The sequence below is a fragment of the Rousettus aegyptiacus genome, unplaced genomic scaffold (assembly GCF_014176215.1).
Source record: "Rousettus aegyptiacus isolate mRouAeg1 unplaced genomic scaffold, mRouAeg1.p scaffold_m13_p_4, whole genome shotgun sequence".
In the NCBI taxonomy this organism is placed as follows: domain Eukaryota; kingdom Metazoa; phylum Chordata; class Mammalia; order Chiroptera; family Pteropodidae; genus Rousettus; species Rousettus aegyptiacus.
Window position 1 is genome coordinate 153,858,101 of NW_023416307.1, and position 16,103 is coordinate 153,874,203.

Genomic DNA, 16,103 nt, shown 5'->3' on the forward strand with positions numbered 1-16,103 from the left:
TCTGCAGCACCTCCGAGGCCACCGTCAGATCTTCCGCCCTGTGTCAGTGACCAATACGGAGCCAGACTGGCGTTTACGAGGGGCGGTGTACGGTGTTCGGCCCTGCCTCCCCGACGAGGGGTTACACCACACACCCTTCCACGCTGCCGGTTCACATTTCTGGGCCTTCGCTGCCCAAATTCTACCCTCCGGGATTCCAGACCCAACTCAAGAGGCGTGTTTCCCCACGAGGCCTTGTCCTGCGGCCCTTAGCTCAAGTGGCCCTCGACGGGCACTGCGTTCCTCACAGGACACGTCAGAGGGCTGGTGCCCACCGGGCGTCCCGCCTGGCACCTGGGCTGTCCCAGACTGAAATGGGCTGTTCTTACCTCCCAGGGGCCCATTCGCTGGTGACTGGCCTCATCACTCCCCTTCCCAATGGAGCTGGAAGGTCACCCCTTTCCTGACTGTCAAAGGGCCAGGGCAAGGCTGTGGCCTAGGTGCCTTAGAGCCTGCTCCCAAACCATAAGCATCCAGACTTGGGGTACGGAGAAAAGTCCCCCTTCCTAGGATGGACCAAGACTCTGCTGCCTCCTGCTCTTCCTGGAGAGCCCGTGCCCAAGCCAGCACCCTGCAGTCCTGGTTAAACCCACCGGGGCCCGGCCCCTTGCTATCAGGCCCCGGCCCTGCTCGGCCTGCCTGCGGCTCCAAGCCTATAGAAGTTGAGGGAGCCCACTTTTCCTGGGGGCTACCAGTGCTGGCCCGACTCCTCTCCCAGCTAAGGCTGGGCTTCCTGGTAAGCAGGGGAATGACTGAGCAGCAAACCCTGCCAGGTTAGGGACGCTTAGAGAAGTGGAAGTCCACCTGCCCATCTCTGGAGGGGCAGCTGCAGAAGCCCAGTTCCCAGTCGCCAGGAGCTGCTCACCGTTCCCCCTCACTTTGCTGCCTCCAAAGAGACTGACCGGAGAAAGCAGATGAGCAGCACAAGCCGAAGCAGAACCTAATTCGACGTCCGGCATGTGTGGTGCCTGGGCCGCCATGAGCAAAGGCACGGGGGCCTGCACTTGGCCAGCTGGTGGCTGCAGCATGGCATTCAGAGGGGTCTGTGCTCCAGCACCAATGTCCCGTTAAGGCCTAGCTGGCGAGCCGGGTCTCTCATCCAAAGCTCATTAGTAGGAACCTGGAACTGTGTCCCCATCCCTTTCTTTCTCACAATGTTTTTATTATGGAATACCTGAGCCCACGGTCAAGTTCGGAGAGTAACGCATGTACTCAGCTCCCCCGGAGTCGACAAAAGCAACATTTTGCCATTTTTGGGACAGTTTAGTTCTCCCTCCCTCTTTTTTTTAAAGAAACAAATCACGTTTTAGCAGGTTGAAGCCCTTCCCTAACCCTGCTTCCTCCTGGCTGCCCCGGGGCTGCGAGCCCCTGAGCCCCCCGTGAGCCCCGCCGTGAGCCCCACTGTGAGCCCCATGAGCCCCGTGTGAGCCCGAGCCCCGCCCTGCACGCGTCTGCTCACACTTCCGCTGCAGCTGCTGCAGCGCCCCTGGCCTCTTACCACACACTCGCCTATCTGTCAACAGTCTGGCTCCCTCCAGAGAATGTCGCTCCACGTGGGGAGAAACTGTGTTTTGCCCACGGTTGCCTCCCGGGGCTTGGGACGATGTGCCCTTTGGACGACCAGTCGCGTCAGTTCTTACTGACTGAAGGTTACACACGTCGCTGTGTGTGCTTCCACAGTGGACATACACGTTCCTGTCCCGCATGTCTCGATTCTGCAGCCTGCTTCGTCCTCCACTCAACACCACGTTTGAGACTCAATCGCACGGTTCAACATTCAAGGTTCAACATTCAGGTCTACCGTATGACCCACCCGCCCACCCACCTGCTGACCAAGAGCTTCTCTTTTTCATCAAGGAGAAGGAGACTCAGAGAAGGGACCCCCAGCAAAGCAAAGACAGCCCAGAAACTGGGACTTGAGGCCCTCGCCGATGACTGAGAACCTAAGAATAAACTAGAAGAAAACCAAAGGTTCTCAGCCGTCACCGCAGAGTGGGGAAGCTGTGCAGGCACCCTCCTCCAAAGCATGAAACGCCGGGGTCCCGTGGCAAAGGAGCACCCACCTGGCCTCTGTCTCTGTCGCCAGTGCGGGCCCCCCAAGGTGCTGGGTGCGCTAAGGCCCAGCAAGAAACTGCAAAGCACAGAGCCGGGGTGCCAGCCGCCCAGCAACGCTGCTGCCCACTCTGCCAAGTGAGGTGGTGGGGGCCCCGCAGCGTGCACACACCTGGTAAACTGCCAAGTCATGCGTGTACACGCACGAGCACGTGCACATACACACACGCACCCGTGAACCTGAAAGGGCCCCGTCCCACCTGAGAAGGGCTCCTGAACAAGAATGTAAAGAAGAGGGGTGTGGCGGGGGGGTCCACTCGCACTGGCAGAGGCAGCACGAGGCCATGGCTGTCAGGGAGGCCTGCCTCTGGGTGTTGTCCCAGCACCCCCTAGGGCACTGGCCCCCCCCTCCCCGCTGCACTCCCTCAGCTCCCCAAAAGCGCAGGAGCCTGCGCAGGCCCCGTGCCTGAAGCAGACTCTCGGGGCTGAGCACAGGCCGGAGGGCACGAGACCCCTCGCACGCCTGGCATGGGTGTGCCAGTACACAAGAAGGGTGTCCCCAGCTCTCAGACACCAGCCACACGGCCTCTCCCCACCCCACGCGCTGGTTCCGACGACATTCCCCAAGAGTGTTTGGTACAAAGCAGCCGCCACCGCGGCTCTGTGGAGGTTCCTGCCTCACAGGCCTGCAACCGTGGGGGAAGGAGCTGTGTTCCGGCGACAAGATTTGGCAAAATACTCGACGTGCACTACTGAGGGGGCGGGAAGCCGAGACAAAGAAAGCAGCAGAGGCCGCTGCGCTGAGCTCTACAGAAAGACGGACGTGCCAAATGGGGCCAGGAGGGAAGGAGCCCAGGCTGAGAGACGCCGAGCGGCCCGGTGGTTGCAGGCAGCCAGCGCAGCCCGGCCCGGCCCCGACGGCCCCGGCAGAGCTCACACGCCAGCGCGAGTTCGGACCCGACTTTCGGCTGCTACAGGGCCATTCCAAGCAAGGGCTCTGAGGGGAAGAGGAGGAGACAGACCGTGAGGAAGGAAAGGCTGGCGGCTGGGAGCCAGATGGCCAGTGAGGAAGGGGTGAGCTTTAGGTCTGACCAGGGAGCCACCGGGCGGGGAGGAAGGAGCAGGAGCGATCTGGACGCAGAGCCGGGAGGGCGCGGGGCCGGGAGGACGCGGGGCCGGGAGGGCGCAGGGCCGGGAGGGCGCGGGGCCGGGCGGGCGCGGGAAGCACCAGGCGGAGGGAGGGGGCGCCGGGCGGAGCGCTGCCACGGCCTTACCTGTGCTTCTCGCCTTCCTCCTCCTCCTCATCTTTGAGCTGCTTGGCCTTTGGCTCCCCATCCTCCTTGTCCTGCAAAAGAAGGGAGAAAACCGCCTGCTCAGATGAACGCTCCTACTACCAGTCCAGACTGCCCAGGCAGCAAATGAGGAACGGGCCATCCCGGGAGCCGGCCGCCCTGGCACGAACCAGCCTGGCGTTCCAGCCTCTGAGTGGGCACGCGCCTGCTGCAACGGACAGGCACGATGCTGAAGCCTCACCCCTCACCCCTCGACCCCTGGGCAAAATTCAAACGGCCATGACCCCAGCCCCGGCCCAGGCGCAGGGTGGCCTAGAACACTAGCAGAGCAGCTGGGAGGTTCCCGATGGCGAGAGGGAAGCTGGTCGGGGCCACAGCGGGCTCACACGGCAGGCCCCCGGGCTCCTTCGTGGGTCTGGACAGAGCCACCACCGAGCTGGGAGACAGGGAGGGGCAGCCACCAGCAATCCAGGAGGACCCGACTCCCATCCTGGCCCAGGGGCCCTGCAGAAATGTCTGCTTGGCTCCTTAGGAGCCGCACAACTCGCACTGGGACCGGGCTTGTAAGACTCGCCCTGCGGTGTACTCAGGGACAGAGGAAAGAGGAGATGGTTTCCACGGGACACACTTCTTCTAATTCTGGTTTTGCCTTCCTCCTGCCACCGACCTCTTTTTAAGTCTGGAGAAGTCAGGTGCATCTCGACCCTGACACGGGATGCTTGTTCTGCAGGTGCACCCAACAGAAGGACGCCACCCCACTGCTCTGCGGCAGAGGAAGCCATCCTGGGCTTGGCCCCTCACTACGCGACTACTGCTGCTGCTGGGTCAGTCACCCTGGGGACAAATGAACACGCAGGGTGTGTGCACGCGTGTGTCCGTGTGGACGTGTTCGAATGCGGCGACCACACCCTCAGTGCGCGGGTGAGCCCTGTCCAGGATCTGCCTGCATGGCAGAGGTGGCCCTGCGGGGGGTCCGTGTGCACTCCATTTCCGCCATGACCTGCCTTGGCCTTTGACCTTTGCTGGAGCAGTGCTCTGAGGCGGCATCTGTAAGCCCCGGGGGCCACAGGGGACCTGGGGCGATGAAGATGAGCACAGGCTGCCACCGATACCTAAACCAGAAGCTCGACAGCCGCTCGCACTCGCCCAGGGGTTTGTGTGTGCCGCCGCCGACTGCCTCCCCGAGAGCGGCAGTCGCTCTGAGTCACGTCCTGCCGGTGTTCATCGTGGAGACCCTGAGAACAGCCCGACCCTGCCACTCCTTGGCCACACACCTCTGGGGGAGAAGGCCACCGAAACCAGGCTGGAGGCTTGGCCCAGGGAAAGGCTTCTGAGATGTAAACAGATGAGGCAGCCCTCGCTCTCCCAACCCAGGGCAGCCTGGTCTCACGGGACAAGGCGGCAGGAACAAGTGACAGCAGCCACGTGAGAGGTCAACATGGTTCTGGGGGGCACTCCTACCGAGGGGTGCGTAGAGGTGGGTGTTACTGATGGGGACACAGCGGGGAAGGGCATTCCTGGAGGGGAGTACAGCTCGAGCAAAGGTGGGTGGGGTGTGGCCTGAAGAACAGGTAGGTGACTGGGGTAGGTGAATGCTGGTGAGAGTGTCAGGGCAGGTGTGGCCTGTCACAGAGGGCTCTGGCCAGTGTCCTAAGGCACAAGGAGCCAGAGCGGACACTGGGAGCTGCTGGAGGGAGGATCAGCGCTGGGCAGGGAGGCCCAGCGTGGAGAGGCATTCACCTGTGATGGCCAAAGAGGGAAGGGAGCAGAGCACAAACTCGCAACTGGCAAGTGAGGGAACTCCGCACGGCTCCCGGGGCTGCTGGGCCCTGCGGGGGCCCTTCCACAGAGGACAAAGACACATGCACCCCTCCCTGACTAAGTGCTAGCCGACTGAGCAAGCCGGAGGCTGGGACAGTCAAGCAAAAAGCTCCTTGCCAACTGCCAGCCAGCAGACTCTCTGATGGCCAGAGGTGCCTGCCACAAGGGAAGGCGGTGACAGACGCCTCCCCTTGGTTAAGAAAAGGCTCAGCAACCCCAGGAAGGCTTCTCTCCGTGGGGGCTCCGTGAACCTGGACCCGCTGGTAGAAGGGGGTGGGCACCGTGGGAACGGTCCTTGGGAATGAGTCCTCTGCAAACACCACGCACGTTCCCAGCCCTTGAGCAAGGGCAACCTCAGTGGCCACAGCTGCCACCACCCTCCTGGAATCGCGGAGACACTCAAGTGACTTGGCAGAGGCCAAGTTATTCATTAACAAAGGAAAAAATACCCAACTATCAAAGGACATTTAAAAAAATGCCCAGCAGTTTGGAGACATAACAGCTCTACCTAATATACAGAAACAAACACAGGGAGGCAGCCAAAATGGGGAGACAAAGAAACATGTCCCAAATGAAGAAACAGAACAAAACTCCAGACAAAGAACTAAGTCAAATGGAGACAAGGAATCTACCAGAGGCAGAGTTCAAAACACTGGTTATAAGGATGCTCAAGGGTCTCAGTGAGAACTTCGACAAAGAGATAGGAAATAAAAAAGGAGACAGAAAACATAAAAAAAGAACAAATCAGAAATGAAGAATAAAATAACTAAAATGAAGAATACACTACAGGGAATCAACAGCAGATTAGATGCAGCAGACGACTGAGTTAGTGATTTAGAAAATAAGGTAGCAGAAACCACCAAATCAGAACAGCGAAAAGAAACGAAGACTCTGCAAAAATGAGGGGCTTCTGAAACAACATCAAGCATACCGACATGCTCATCATAGGGTACCAGAGGAGAAGAGAGAGCAAGGAGTTGAAAACCTATTTGAAGAAATAATGACAGAAAACTTCCCTAACCTGATGAAGTAAACAAGTCCAGGTCACACACAGCCCCAAACAAAATAAACCCAAAAAAGCCCACACCAAGACACATCAAAATTAAAATGCTAAAGGTTAAAGACAAACAGAGAATCGTAAAAGCAGCAAGAGAAATGCAGTTAGTCACCTACGAGGGAGCTCCCATAAGACTGGCAGCTGATTTCGCAACAGAAACTTTGCAGGCCAGAAGGGACTCGCACAAAATATTCAAAGTGATGCAAAGCAAGGACCTGTAACCAAGATGGCTCTACCCAGCAAAGCTAGCATTTTGAATCGAAGGACAGATAAAGAGTCTCCTCAACAAGAAAAAGCTAAAGTTCATCACCACTAAACCAGTATTATAAGTTTAAAAGGGTCTTCTTTAAGAAGGCAATAAAAAGATCAAAAATATGAATAATAAAATGGCAATAACTACTTATCTACCAACAATAACTTTAAATGCAAATGTTTTAAATGTTCCAATCAAAAAACACAGGGTAGCTGAATGGATAAGAAAACAAGACCCTTACAGATGCTGCCTGTGAGAGACTCGCTTCAGGTTGAAACACACCTAGACTGAAAGTAAAAGGATGGAAAAAGGTATTTAATGAAAATGGAAACAAACAAAAAAGCCAGGATAGCAATACTGATAAAGACAAAGCAGACTTTAAAACAAAGGCTATAACAAGAGACAAAGAAAGACCCAGAACCCCACTTGTGGGTATTTATCTGAACAAACTCAAAACACTACTTTGAAGAGGCATGTGCATCCATACGTTCATTGCGGCATTGTTTACAGTAGCCAAGATATAGAGGCCACCTGGGTGTCCATCAATGAGTGAATGGATAAAGAAGAGGTGCTACATGTATACAATGGAACATTACTCAGCCATAAAAAAAAAAAGAATGAAACATTGCCATCTGCAACAATGTGGGTCACAAGGCAGGACCCTCAGTGCCCAGGGCAGGGGCAGGAGGTGCGAGCAGCCGCCCGGCCCTCCCCAGCCTGCAACACGGAGGGCTCAGAACTGAAGGCCTCGCAGGACCACTGCCTCGGGCCGTCGGCCCACGGGGAGCCGGGCAGTGGCAGCTCAGGCCTGGATCAAGGTCCTCCTGAGCCCCGCCCTGCGTCCTCACCAAGGAGATGAGTGCGTCGAGAGTGGCACTTGGTTCCTAAAAACGCCTGACCCCGGTCACCTCTCCTGTGCTCCCCCATATCCAGAGCTGGCCGTGTGCACTCAGACGAGCCACGGCCAGCCCTAGTCTAGGTGGAAGCCACCACAGGGGCACGGCGTCTCAGGGGATCCAGAGACACCCCCCCTCTCCCCGAGTCCTTTAAATTCCACTTACTGCCTAAACCCCGCCTCCGCTTACACACACCTCTCCCAGACCCCCTGGCCTTCTCCCTCCCGCCCAGTCCTCTCCCCTCCTCTCCCCTCCCCTGCGCCACCTGCACAGGTCCCCACCCAGCCGAGCCCCAGCCACGCCCCCACTCTGGAGGGCTCGGCTACCTGGCTACCTGCGGCAATCTCCTTTTCCTAATCCACCTCCCCTAAGCCTCGCTCCACCTCATCCAGCCACATCGCTGGTGTCCCCTCCAAAGACGCTGGTCGGATCGGACTGTCCCTCTGCTCACAGCTCTCGTTGGCTCCCCACATCCCTAGGACGACAGCCATTCTCCTCAAGGTACAGCTTCCCAAGGCCTCTCCACTCACCCTGCAGGCCATTCACACTGGCCTGTGTCCCGAATACCCTGACATCGACTCTTTGTCTCAAATTCTGAAATGTCCATTCTGAAAACACCATAGTGCCCACACTCTGGCGAGCACTAGAGGCCAGCTCAAAGGCCACCCCCTCAAGGCACCTTCCAAGGTTGCCAGGTAATGGACCCTGCTGGCCTATCCACACCCAGGCCTTACTACCCGTTCCTCAAGCCCCTCTCAGTAGGCAGCACCCCCTCCAGGCCCAGCTCAGAGCCTAGACTCCACGACCTTCACCAGCTCTGCCAGGTTAACCACTACTGTCTCCACCAAGCCCAGAGGAGCCCAGCTCTCAGCAACGCTGGTGGGTGGAGGGCAGGAGAGCCTGGACTGGGGTCCACCCCACAGCCTGCTTGCCTGTCTCTGGATGTACCCCACATTCCTGACCCCAGTCCAGGTTTCCACACCGAGGCCTTGCCCCTGCCCTCGCCTACCCTGGAGCCCGGAGGAAGAAGGGGCCTCTGAGGCAAGAAGACTCTGGGGGCTCTCAACAACAGCCCTACCCAAAATAGAGCCTGTCTGGTCTGTTTCATAATGTTTAAAATCCTTCTGCCAGGAACAAAGCTTTACAAATAAAACCATGGTTATGCAAGATTGGTATTATTTCTTCCTTAAATATATAAGACTTCGGTGAAGCCAACTTGGCCTGAAATTTCCTTTGTGAGGTTTTAGATATAGGACTATAAATTTTCTTTTTTTTCTTGAGTCAGTCATTAGTTTGTATCTTTCAAGGAATATCCATTTCACCTAAACTATTGAATTTACTAGCATGAAGTTGCATGCAATATTCCCTTATTATCCTTTTAATGTCTGTAGGACCTGTGGTGATGTTCACTGATATTGATAATGTATGTCTTTTCTCTTTCTTTATTAGTTAGACCAGCTAGAGGTTTATCAATTCGGGGACATGTCCAGACTTGGTGTTTTAATGATGTGTTTGCTCCTCGGTGTCTTCCTGGAAGGAGCCCTCGCCAGCTCAGTACACCTGCCTCTGCATGGTCCACGCAGCAGGAGGGGGCCTCAGTCCATATTTGCTGCCTAAATGCAGGACCCCTACGAGAAGCTCAGTCAACCACCAAAAATGCAGAGGAGGGCTGGGGAGAAGGGCGGCGGCTGCACCCCTTCCTGCCACCCTCCCTGCCCAGGCGAAGACGAGGGTCCCTCTGCCCTCGGACGCCTGGTCTCCCCTGTGCCGGGTCTGCCCTGGGCACGGGGACGAAGGAAATGAGGCCGTGGCCCTCAGAGGAGTAGACCTCGAACGCGGAACCCCGCGCCAGGGCCGGTGAGGAGCGTGTCACGGATGTGTGGTGTGCTGGAATGGGCCAGGGCCAGGTGTTCTCCGGGAAGGGAAGCCTTAGCTCAAGGCTCAGTGTCCACTGGGAGGCCGGCAAGGGGCTAAAGAAGGCCGGACGTTCCTGGGGGCAGTAATTGCCTAGCAAAGACATGAGAGAAGGCAAGGACACCACGGAGAGCTGCAGGGCAGAGCCGTGTGGCCGGCCCGGCCGGGACTGACGGGGGTCGGGGCTTAGGGGTGACAGGGCCTTCCTCCAGTGTCACGGGCGGGCTGAGCTCGGCACCGGCCGACACTCTGAAAGGGCACTCAGGCAGCCGAGAGGGTGAGCCACGGGAGGAGATGGGAGATGTCCCACTGCCAGCCTGGACCTGCCCGGCTTCGGTCCGTGCGTATGCGTTGGGGTGGGTGGTTAAGACTAAATGAGGGCTGGGAACTGCCATCAGGGGCGCTCGCGCTGAGGGGACAAGGAACAAGCCCCTCCTCCCTTATCCTAAGAGGAGCTGTTGCCTGTGGAAGAGAAAGAGGGAGGTGGGAAAGGGTCCACGGACAGCCGCGCTGACGTCTGCTTTGGGCTCCTCCTGCCATGAGTCCATTTCTGCTGGACACCCAACAGGAACCGCAGGTACGGAACCACGGCCCAAGGCCCAGGCGAGCATGCCCTGCCAGCTCAGCGCGCCCAGCGTGCCGGCCGCGGAAACGGCCCCGCTGCTAACCACCGACAGAGAACAAGGCCCCAAAGCCTAGTCTCCCAGGGACAGGTGAAACTGGCCCCAGTTTGAGCCTTTCCAGTTTTGATTTGGGCCCAGAGCGGGGGAAAGTCAGAGAGAGAAGGGCGCGAGTTGGCAGGGGGCGGTGGGGGGAGTGGGGAGGAAGGGGCTGACAGGGCTGAGGATGAACCTGGCGGGTTTCGCAATTTCACCCTGTCTCCTGTCCTCAGAGCAGAGGGACTTCCTGCTGGGTGGGGCTGTGGCGGGAGCTGTGCTCCAAGGGCACTTCGGGGTAGGGGGGTAGGGCAGTCACCGGAGTCTGACTCACCCTGAAGATGCAGTGATAAGCCCCGGGCTGAAAGCCACCGTGCCTGGGCACAGAAACTCACAGCTCTCGACTGCCCAGGGACTGGGGGACGGGTGGGAGGCGGGGCTTCTGGCTCTCCCGGGAAGGCGGTGATCCTGGTGGGTCCAGGCCCTGACTCTGGGCCCCTGGCACTTAGTCTGCTACCTGGCCCATGTGCGCACTCTGTCTGCCCAGCAGGAGGAGCGTTTCCTGAGGACAGATGCTTGCCTTACCCGCCTGCACCCGCGGGCCTGACACGGCCTCCAGCAGCGTAGCACCTCTGGGCCGGAACTCAACTGGCCAGCCTGGCTCCATCCTGCCCTGCGGTGTGACCTGGGGCAAGGTATTTGACCTGTCTGGCCTCAGTTTTCTCATCCATGAAAACAAAGACCATCAGACTGACAGCATGGCACTATTACCAGAATAAAGGGACCAGGGCGGAAGGAGGAGAGCCTGTAGCTTGGGTGGACAAGGCGGCAGGCCCTGAACGGCAGGGCGCGTCTGGCCGGGCAGGAAGGGAAGGGCTGCAAAGAAGCTGAGGGGCAACGGGCCCAGACCGCTGAGGTCCGCAAAGGTCGCGCTGAGCTTCCACTTCCATCCTTCCCACCCGGTGCTCTCTGCGGCCCGTCGACAGGCGGGCAGGGTTACGGCGCCAGAAGACACCAGACAGTGTGTGCGCGGGACAGATCTTCCGCCTCCCCATTCGCGGTTTCACCAAGAGTCAGACTTAGAGTTAGACAGAGGAGGGTCGCTGTGCTCCCGCGGGTGAGAGCGTTCCCGAAAGGTCTGTGAGCAGGAGCGAGAAGCTGGGAGACCAGTAAGGAAAGCGGAGATACAGAGCTGCATGGAGGTCAGCGGCAGTGGGAGAGAACGAGGGGGGGCCCGAAGCTGTGGCGGACAGGGAGGAGGAGTCAGACGCGGCTGAGGCTGTGACCATGACTCACGGGGAGAATGAAGGCGCCCCGGACAAAAAAGGTGGCAGCACTCAGGGGACAAGGAGAAAGGGTGTGGCAGCTTTCAGGCCGAGGGGCCAGTGCCTGTCACGGAGTCCTCCGCAGTGGAAAACAAGGCTCACTCCTCGGCAGGGGTGGCCCCGCCATCGACGCCCCATCTTCAGGCCCATCGCCAGGCCTTGCCCCCGATGAATGCTGAATGCTGACATCCTGCCTGTGGCAGAGGTTGGGGGTGGGGGGAAGCTGACCCCAAGCCATGTCTGGTCCTATTCTGGGAAACCAGCCATGCTCAAGAGAGGCAGAGAGAGATAACCCCCCGGCAGATGACCAGTAACAGCTACTGACTGGCTCCCGTGCGCCAGGCACTCCACGCTTGGTGCTGAGGAGGAGAAAGGACAAGTGGGCGCTGGGTTCACACGCCAGGGTGGGAACGCCCAGCCCGGGTCCGTGGACGGACCCTAGTCAATGACCAGACACGCACATAGGCCAGCTGTGAAAAGGCTCCTTTCTCTGGAGGAAGAAGCCACAGTTCCTCAGATTCTCAAGGGGATAGTGGCCCAGAGGAGGGGTCGATAGCGTGGCGGGGTGGGGGGATTCTTTGGGTGGCACAGGAGGTGTCTGGGGGGGGCTTTCCGAAGGAAGCACCACCCGCCCATCTTAGAGGCTGAGCGGGAGCGAGGGCAGGGGGTGGAGGGGGAGGGTGGCATAGGGAACTAGCACTGAGTGTGCCCCATGTCCCTAGAAGGAAAGAAACGCTGGGAAGGTCATGCCGAGGTCCTTCACACGCAGCCGGCCTGGGCCCAGTTCCTCTGGGCAGCTGGGCAAGGCTCCAGCCTCCTGCCGGGCCCCCAGTAGGAGGCGCTGTGCGTGCGGGCAGCCGGGGCAGCCAGGGCAGGGGCCTGGACAAGCGGGGGCGGGTAGGGAAGTCATGACCGCAGGACCTGTCTGAGGCTGGTTCCTCCCCCGTCAGTTGGGCCACTTCAGCAGGGGAAGGGGCAGGGTCTGAGGATTAAATGCGGTAACTTGGGTCCACCCTCTGGTGCAGGACCCCACGCAGCACCCACCACTGGAAACAGTGGCACCCTGGGTGCTCATTGGCGATGGGCCCGCCTCGAACCCTGACCTCAGACCCTTGCCACATCCTCCGGGGAACCAGATGTTCCCTCTGTTCCCCCCTCCCCAAGCCCTCCCCAAACCCAAGGAAGCGGACAGCCTGCTGAGTTCCGGGAAGCACAGCGGACTGAACAGGTACCCGGGACGCGGGCCCCAGATCCCGGCTGGGAAATGGAAGGCTTATCACTGTCAGGCCGACCTGCAGAGAAAATGATTGACATCTGACATTTTTTGATGTGGTAACATGTGGATGGAGCACATTATCCTTTTTAACTACTACTCTGTTATTTTTTGCCAGGTTTCTGTAAATGACGAACTTCTGATGTTTAAAAATGAGGTTCAAATTACGAATGCTCTGCCTGACTCCCTCAGGGGTGAGTGACAGGAGGCCCCGGGCTAGAGGAACAGGTACCACATCTGTGAGGCTGCCCCCCCCCCAAAAAAAAACTCCACAGTTTGAGAGACGGTTAGTGGGTTGCGGCACGTTCCCCTGTATGAGCCGAAGGCCACGCACGCTTTGAGCAGAAGGCCATTCTTCCCAGGCCAGTCCCAGACATTTCAGTTTGGCTGGATTTGCCTATACCAGATTTTGTCATCTACCTTCCTAGACCGGAAGCTCCAGAGGCCTGCCCATCACTGCTGCCCACCACATGGCACATAACCAATGGGAATGGATGAATGAGCCGCCGAGGGGCAGGCGGGAGTACAGGCCAAGTCCCCCCTGCAGACAAGGTTCTCCGCCCGCCCCCCACACTGTTAGCCTCCCAACAGCGCCTGAGCATCAGGTCCGGCCCCGCGTGCCTCACGGATGCAGGGGCTGAGGCTCCGACACCTAACTCAGGTCTGCGCGTGTCAGACCCCACACTTCCCAACAGTCTGGGAACACAGACAACCAAGGCCCGGCGCCCGGCGGCCACACACACAGCTCTTTCTACCACCCACACCTGCTTGTTCGCCCGTGGTTATCTGTTCCAACCTCCCCTCTGACGATTACCTTCTTTTCCTGCAGAATAAGGCCAAAAATACCAACCGTGCCCACTTCTTAGAAGTGCGGTAAGGATCCAACTGAACTAGAAGACTTCTCAGTATAAGGAAAGCTCTAGGAGGGCCGGACCTGTCATTCATCTCTGTATTTAGAACAGCAGATACCAGCACACCACACTATACTTTAGTTAATTAGAATTATCAGCATTATTTAATAAATCACCATAAAAATCTAATAAGGTCAGCGCTGTTCTCCTTTCACAGATGAAAAAAATGGAGCACTTAATATAACCTACGCAGACTCACGCAGCTCAGGGCTGTCAGGGCCCAAAGGGCAGGGTGGGCCTCAGGCCTAGACTGTTCTCTCTCCCCAGCCCTCTGCTCTGGCCCTACTCCCACCCCCTCCTCAAACACACAGGGTCATCTCACTGGTGTCGAATGGCGGCCTCAGCATCACATCACGGGGCTGACATGTCTTCCTGGTGACATTTCGAAGGGACAGGCCCAGCTATCACGAGGCCCAGATACAGTCATTTCTGGGCGAGGAACTCCCATCGCCAGGAGATAAGAGAGCGATGCACGTGGAGGTGTTTACAGACGCGCTTCGCCTCCTCACGGGAACGGGAGCCGTGAGGGGAGTGTGACCGCCAGGCACCGTTAGGCGGGTGGCCGCCCTGCAACAGGCCAGGGTGGCCGCTATAACAGCGGCCTGACCGCAGGAGCCACGAACGTGGCTCACCGGACAGCGAGGGGCGCTGAGCCCCGCTGAGCCCACACCGCGACCACGCGCACGGCTCTGGTAACGTTATCCTTTCAACAGCCAAAGACCTCGTGGGCTCAAGCAACACGAGTGTGGGTATTTCTTCCACTTCCTTTAATGCGGCAGTCAAAATGATTAAAAAACAAAAGTGGCTAGAGGAACCCGGCTGCCTGTGGCTCCCTGTCTCGGCTGCTCTCACACCCCAAACGGGCTCTCCTGACCTTCGCCCGGCTCAGCGAGAAAGGAGGAAACAAACCGGGCCTGGCCCTCGCTCTCAACGTCTGGTGACCTTTCTTAAGCGTAAAAAAGAAAAAAGAAAAAAAAGCGGTCTTGCTGGGGGCGGGGAGGGCAGCCAGGGCCACCCACGCCAGGGCCCTCTGCAGCCCCAACCGTCCAAGCAGCCAGGCCAACAGCCATGCCGTGGGCGGAGCACCCGCCAATCAGGACAAACAGCTCCCTGATTCGGGGGTGAAATTTCCCGTTAAGAAATCAACTGATGGTGAACACGGAGGCTACCTCCCCAACCTCTCGCCCAGCCCTACCGTTTCCCTTTTTTTTGGAGGGGGAAAACGCCTCCTCGGCCACAAAGCAGAACTCACAACCACCAGGACTTCCTCACCATGTAAGGTGAGAGCAAGAGCGAGCGTGTCACCAAGTGAATGTCCAGGTGTGAGACAGTGTGGTGGGGCACTGGGGGCTGGCCCGGAAACCCCTGCCCATCACCTCACAGTGGACGGCCAGAGCCACCGGGCAGGGGATTCCGACTGGTCGGTTTTAGGGAACTGGAACAGTCACCCAGAATCTCTGGTCCTAAGGACACACAGCTGGTGTCCGACCTCCAGACCCGCCGGGCTGGAAAGCCAAGAGCCTTCCCCTTGCACGGGAACCCTGGCTGCGGGGTGGGGTTCGGAGGCTCAGCCCCAGGGCGAGGAGGGAGCCTCCCTACTGTGTGTTCGCCATCCTTGGGTCTGATGGGAAAAGCAAGCAAGGGCCTGAATACCCAAGTGATGGCTCCTAAACGTGACACCCTTCCACCTCCCCCACACGCTGCAGGCACATGTGCCTGTCTGAACAAATGCCGCGTCCCCCATCCCCACAAAACAGTTCCCCGAGAGCCGCCAAGAGGCCCACGTCAGGGCTCCCGATATCCACACCGCACCACTGCTTTATTCGAAGCCCATCAACTAAAATGTGCAGCTCTCTTCCACACAGACAGATGTCAAAGCACCCCTAGCGCATGTGAAAACAACAGACTCTGGACACGTGACTGTCTCACCGGACTTCGTACACAGTGAAGTTCGTCCTGCTGATACGGCTGCAGCCCGCGGACTTTTAAATAAGCCCCTGGACTCTTCTCAAGTGGGCAAGTCTGCTTTTCCCTGAGAAAAACCTTGGCCCAGCCAACACCCGAAGCCATGGGCCTTCCCAGCTGTTTCATTTCTTCATTCAAATATTTACAGAGCATCTCTGAGTCCTGCCATCTGGCACAGAAAAAGGTGACTAAGACATGATTGCTGCCCTCAGGGAGCTCAGGGGCAGGTGAAAGAGGAAGCAGACAGGTGAATGGATAGTCACCACGCAGCCTGTCCAAGGTGAGTACACGACTTCCTGGGCGCCACAGGAATGTGGCGTGACTAACACTGAGGAGACGACACCTGAGCTCACCTGGAGGGCGAGCAGGCAGCACTCCGTGCCGCAGAGCAGCAGGGCTGGAGCGGCTGCGAGGAGCGGGGGCACTAGCCTGCGCCCTGCGGCCGCCCCGGGGCACCGGCGCGGGGGGAAGGAGCGGCCGGCGGGGAGGACAGGCAGGGAGGTGGCCAACGATGTGATTCAAGTGCTCTGTATTTACAAAGAGCATTCCGAAAGGGCCAGGAGAGGCAAGGTCGCTGCCTGAGGCCACTGGAAAACGAGGTGAATACGGGTCACAGAGAGCCACCTTCTTACCTCGAGGACAGCAGCTG

The 16,103-nt window shown here is 58.4% G+C and overlaps 1 protein-coding gene and 1 long non-coding RNA gene across 4 annotated transcripts in view; one reads left to right on the top strand and one right to left on the bottom strand.

Annotated features, from left to right (window-relative positions):
• CCDC12 (coiled-coil domain containing 12) overlaps positions 1–16,103 on the bottom strand; it is a 48,756-nt gene that overhangs the window by 15,262 nt on the left and 17,391 nt on the right. The window contains exon 2 of the mRNA XM_016141383.2: positions 3,366–3,436. Coding sequence (XP_015996869.1) covers positions 3,366–3,436 — 71 coding nt within the window. The remainder of the gene's footprint in view (positions 1–3,365; positions 3,437–16,103) is intronic.
• LOC118601571 lies at positions 9,497–13,618 on the top strand. Of its 3 annotated transcripts, XR_004950304.1 has the most exons (4): positions 9,497–9,901; positions 10,528–10,675; positions 12,697–12,772; positions 13,408–13,618. It is a non-coding gene; the product is annotated as an uncharacterized LOC118601571 (long non-coding RNA). The 3 variants fall into 3 exon arrangements; XR_004950303.1 differs by having other exon boundaries at positions 12,697–13,618; XR_004950305.1 differs by having other exon boundaries at positions 10,531–10,675; positions 12,697–13,618.